Raw genomic sequence first — 6,000 nt, 5'->3', positions numbered from 1 at the left:
TTCTGTGATTTTTTTTTTTTTTAATGAAGCTGAAGATTTACTTTAGAAGCTTCTCCTTACTGAATTTAAAGTATATTTCTGGTTAATGACCAGAATCATCTGAATGTTGATCCTCATTGTATAAACAAATGAAACTTGATTTCCCTTTTTTGTCTATGATATCACCTCACATCATCAGTAAATAATAACAACCACCTCTTGGTGAAAGCACACAAAAGCAAATTGCTGTTTTATATATTTGAGGAAAACAGTAGAACATATTGGGAATAACAAAAAAGTATTGCGAATTCCCACATCACTTTTTTCCCCTTTACATTCAGTGGCTAAATGTAATTTCATCTGTTAATGCCCTCAGAAATGGCACAAAATGGTGCTATAATTGAATCAAATAAATGCATCATTTGTGACTATTATATTTCTCCAGCAAAAGGTCCATATTTGGACAATAATTTTTCAGTCACAACAAAAAAATCATAATATAAACAGCTCTTGAGTGTTTATATCAACTACAAAAGAAATAGGGCAAGCATTTTATGTATGTGTATACATACTTTCATGTGCACACATACAGTCAAAACACACACACACACACACACACACACACATACACGTTTCCAGGGTTCAGAAAAGGAAATACCTTTTCATTATTAAGGGTAATGTTTTCAAATAGATTAATCAGAAAATATGACATAGATGTAAGCTCATTTTGCACATAGTATTGGTCATATTTGTTGGGGGTAATGTGAGGCCAATGATGACTGAACAGCATTATTTAAATGGCCATAGATTATTTCCCCCCATATTTCAGGGCTGGGAGTCACTAGCAGGGGATCCACCAAACAGGAAGGAAAATGCCTGAACTTACCTTTGGAGGAAAAACTACACAGAAAATTATGTGGATCTGTCCCCTGCCATCTGAGACCCATTCCCAGCCAAGCACTACATGGCAATTACATCATCTCAATAGTTACAGCCAAGAAAGCTGTTTATAAAGCAAACTCCAAGCAACAGGGCAATATTTCCATCATCTCTACAATCATGGCCTCAGTGATACAATTTAATAACAAAAAATGTTAGATATTTTGAGGGTTTTTTTGAATATTGAACTATTTGGTAGGTTTCAGATGATAAGATAGTCCAAGATAGCATTTTTTAAGGATTTTTTTTTTTTTTTTTTTACCATTGGCACTTAAAAAAATAAATCAGAAAATAATATGTCTTCAAGTGGACAAATAAATACAAATTTTTGAGGAAGTCTTGGCATTATCTATTGCTTTCCTCTTGATTTGGCTCCAAGGATAATTTTTCCCCAAGTTTTCTAATAAGTTCTGCTAGATCTTCCATATTCTGAGATTTTTCTTCAAGGAGTTCATAACGGAGACTTGAGATGTCCTGCTTAATTTCCTTCAGTTCCCCTGAAATGTGAGTGGTAAGAAGTTAACTATAAATATGTAACACAGGGAAACCAGTGATTCAATGCTGGGATAGGATAAAGCCAGTCACAATTTTACATACATCTTCATTTTGAATCTTTTCAAAAGAAGTCATTTCCTAATGGAGCATCAGGTTTCTACTCTCTCAGATAATTATTTTGATGAATGAAGAGATTATAGCAATACAACAAAGTCCTCCCAGGGCAAGTTCAAAGGAAATGGTGAACTTTGCAAGGTAGGAGAAGCAGCCCCCCTCACCTGTCCCAACCATTTCCTCCAAGCCTCCACAACGACAGCTTTTTGTCTAGCAAGTGACATCTGCGGAAAAACAGTCTGCTTCCCATGACATCATGAAGCTGATGATGGTAAGATCTGTTCTACTTTTCCCCCTGGGGTGCAGTCTTCCCACACCCTCCTTTCCCAGTTTTCCACCAGCTCTGCATCAGGAGCTGTCTGTCCCTGTGTTCAACTCACCTTCATTAACTTCATCGCTCTCTTTATCGATCTGGGCTTGCAGTACATATCTTTTAATGAGCCTCTTCATTATTTTCTAGGCAGAGAAAGGAGAAATCTATCTTATTATTAAATTCATGACCAATCTTTCATTTGGAATGTGTTTCCAAAGCTTACTGCCTTCAGTAAGCATTTTGGAAGTAAATATCAATGATTGATGTGTCAGGGAATACATAATATCTCCAAATTTTGTTTTTCTTTTGGAAATAATTTTCACAGTACCTGAAATAATGACTGAAAAGTTAATTCTTGAGAAAAATGAGTTTGAAATAAGCATCTAGTTCTTTATTTACATTGTTATATTTTATTTGAAAAGTATTGGAGCCAGACTTAGCCTTTCTGTTGGGCAGGTTAAAGACCACAGTATTGCATGTGCAAAGGGGGAATTAAGCAAATGTCCAGTTGTTTATGTCCCCACCCCACTCCACAAAGACTTGTAGCTAGGATTGATTTTATATTTGTTTTTAATGAGGAATAGCAAATTTCAATGTGATAAAGTTTTTCCAGTTTTGGTTTGTATCATACAGATATTGCTTTTATTGTTTACTTTGTATGAAAATCAGGAGTCTCAGAATGTTTGCAGAAAGTTCTATAGGGATATATGGCTAAACCAAATCTTATCACCTAAGCCCAAAATTAAATAATGGAAAATAAACTCTATGTTCAAGAACTATTCTAAGCTGGGCACGGTGGCATATGCCTATAATCCCAGCAACTTGAGAGGCTGAGGCAGGAAGAATCGTCAGTTTGAGAACAGCAACTTAGTGAAGCCCTCAGCACCTAAGCCACTTATTAAGACCCTGTCTCAAAATCAAGACCAAAAAGGGCTGGGGATGTATCTCAGTAGTAAAAGACCTCTTGGTTTAATCTACAATACCAAAAAGAAAAAAGAAAAGAAAAAATCAAAAACAAACAAACAAAAAAAACGTATTCTAAGAATGTAATGGGCTACGTCGATGAGTATGTTTATATCAGTACCTTTATTAATAATAGGAAAAGGTTTTTACATGCCAAAAAATAGAGAATTATTTTAATAAATCAAAATCTATTTATAGAAAGTATATATATATGTGTATATATATATACACATATATATATTAATAGGAACATGTTTCATAGAGTGCAAAACATAGGCTATAAAACTTATTCATTTTGTAAGTGCTGTTAACTTGTTTATAAAATATTTCCATAATTTTTAATATTATAAAAATATATAAAAATTGTACATGTGCACACACACATATAACATCATGTGGAGTATTTGCCACAAATAAGCAGTCTTAATTTCTTAGAGGTGATATTTGAGGTAAATTTTCTTTCCTTTTTTTGTTTTGTTTTTTAAGATTAGCCTTTTGCAATGAACGCATATGTTCTAAATTATATGACTCTAATTTTTTTTTCTATTTTGTTTACTTTTGTATTTAGCACTTAGAAAGTACCTGGAACATGGTATATATTCAATAAATATTTGTTGAATTAATTTATCATTTTAATATTGAGAAAAAATCCTCATGATAAAATATCATTTTATCTAACAAATTAAATAATTTGAGAATCTAAACATTTTTTAAAAAATTTTTTTAAAAATCTAAAAATTTTTTTAAAAATTCATGCTTACCTGATATTGTCTTGGAGGATTATTGAAACTATTTAAATGGAAATCCTCAGAGCTCCTTATACTTGATTGTTTGTTGTGCCCAAGCTGTAATTAGAATAAAAATGTAATTTTTAATTTAATTTTTGTATTAAATAATGTGTGAGATTGTCTATTACATACATAAACTAAGACATAGACACATGTATGTGAATAAACTCGTCCATAGGAATTTAACCAGAGACCTGTGCCTAATAGAAGAAAAAGTAGACCTAAATCTTCATCATGTCAGATTAAGCCCAACTTTCTTAATAAGACTCCTATAGTGCAAGAATTAAAATCAAGAATAAATAAATTGGATGGATTCAAACTAAAAAGCTTCTTCACAACAACAACAAAAAAAAGAAAGAAAGAAAGACAAATTACCCAATCAGTAAATGGGCCAAGGAACTGATCAGACACTTCTTAGAGGATGATATACAATCAATCAACAAATATATGAAAAAATGTTCAACATCTCTAGCAATTAGAGAAATGCAATAAGATTTCATTTCAGTTCAGTTAGAATGGCAGCTATTAAGAATACAAATAACAATAAGTGTTAGCAAGGATGTGGGGGGAAAGGCACACTCATACATTGCTGGTAGGACTACAAATTGGTGCAACCAATATGGAAAGCAGTATGGAGATTCCTTGGAAATGGAATGGAACCGCTATTTGACCCAGCTATCCCACTCCTCAGTTTATACCCAAAGGACTTAAAAACAGCATACTACAGGGATATATATATATATATATATATATATATATATATATATATATATATATATATAAATATATCTCCACAATGGAAAATTACTCAGCAATAAAATCGAATAAACTCATGGCATTTGCAGGTGAATGGATGGAGTTGGAGAATATAATACTAAGTGAAGTAAGCCAATCCCAAAAAACTAAGGGCTGAATGTTCTCTCTGATAAGTAGATGCTGATCCATATTGGGTTTGGGGGTAGGGAGCATAGGAAGAATGGAGAAACTTTATCCAGGGCAAAGGGGAGGGAAAGGAAGAGAGTGGGCATGGGGATAGGAAAGATGGTGGAATGAGGTGGACATCACTACCCTAAGTAATGTGTGAAGGCACGAATAGTATGACTCTGCATTGTGAACAACCAGAGACATGAAAAATTGTGTTCTATGTGTACTACGAGTTGAAATGCATTCTGCTATCATGTATAACAAATTAAAATAAATAAATAAATTTAAAATTAAAAAACCCCTCATCCATATGTGTATTTCCATTTATCTTGCTTAATATTTAGTCTTCTAATACAAATAGTGGCACTTTGAGTATGACCAGTCCCTCGACAGCTATTAGAGGTTGCCTGAGGAGCCTGTTAGACTTGGTGGCTGTGCATCATGTTTTCCAAGATTCATGCTATGACTTTTCCATAGGTACAATTATGGTAGAGGAAGAGGCAAACACATTGGAGAAATAATGATGCTGATCTCAAGTGTCTACTGACAAGAGCCCAACAAGTCAACGGACTAACTACAACAACCACATCTGGTGTAGGGTCTGATGAAGATCCTGAAGAAACAGCAAAGTAAGACTATGTTGTGGGACAGAATTGAGAGGCCAAGAAAGCACTAACTAATTCATTTGAATTTGGGAATTTGTATGGTACACAATTTTCATATAACATTCTCTTATGACTTTACTTTTTTCTTTTTAGGATAATTAATATATATAATTTTTTTTGTCTTTGGTTGCTTCAAACTCCTCTCTTCTTTGGCCAGGTGCTGTGGCCCATCCATGTAACTCCAGCTACTGGGGAGGCTGAGGCAGGAGGATAAAGAGTTCAAAGTCAGCCTCAGCAAAAACAAGGCACTTGGTCGAGTGCCTCTGAGTTCAATTTCTAGTACCAAAAAAACAAAAACAAACAAAATACTCCTCTCTTTTGACCTTCATAAATTTTTAATATTTATTTTATTTGTTCTTTCTAGTTATACATGACAGTACAGCTCATTTTGATATATTTATACAAACATGGAGTATGTCTTATTCTAATTAGGATCCCAGTCTAATAGATGTACATTAGAGATTCACTGTGGTGTATTCTTATATGAACATAGGAAAGTCAGGTTAGATTCATTCCACTGTCTTTTCTATTCCTGTCCCCACTCCCTTCCCTTCATTTCCTTTTGTCTAATCCACTGAACTTTTATCCTTCCTCCCTATCCACATATCAGAGAGAACATTAGACCTTTGATTCACAAAATACTAAAGCAATATGTAATAAACGTGATAACATACCATATTAGCATGTTAAAAAGATGATAAAAAAAAACTAACGTATTTTCTATAGGGAAATGGGGTTTACAACTGAAGAAGAAAACCTCAACAAAACAGCAGCACCAAATCTCCATGTTTGGGATAGAAGCTGTCTTCTGGGAAAGAGA

The 6,000-nt window shown here is 33.6% G+C and overlaps 1 protein-coding gene across 3 annotated transcripts in view; it reads right to left on the bottom strand.

The window, feature by feature from the left end:
• Window positions 1–315: 315 nt before the first annotated feature.
• The window catches only part of Trpc6 (transient receptor potential cation channel subfamily C member 6), a 109,234-nt gene continuing 103,549 nt past the window's right edge, over window positions 316–6,000 (bottom strand). For all 3 annotated transcript variants that reach the window (XM_076843844.2, XM_076843846.2, XM_076843845.2), the window contains 3 exons: window positions 3,565–3,648; window positions 1,908–1,983; window positions 316–1,415 (listed from right to left, as the gene is read on the bottom strand). In XM_076843844.2, the coding sequence (XP_076699959.2) occupies window positions 1,264–1,415; window positions 1,908–1,983; window positions 3,565–3,648 (312 nt within the window). In that variant the 3' untranslated portion in view covers window positions 316–1,263. The remainder of the gene's footprint in view (window positions 1,416–1,907; window positions 1,984–3,564; window positions 3,649–6,000) is intronic.

The sequence above is a fragment of the Callospermophilus lateralis genome, chromosome 2, assembly GCF_048772815.1.
Source record: "Callospermophilus lateralis isolate mCalLat2 chromosome 2, mCalLat2.hap1, whole genome shotgun sequence".
NCBI classification, from domain to species: Eukaryota; Metazoa; Chordata; class Mammalia; order Rodentia; family Sciuridae; genus Callospermophilus; species Callospermophilus lateralis.
This window is presented reverse-complemented; position numbering and strand designations above follow the sequence as displayed.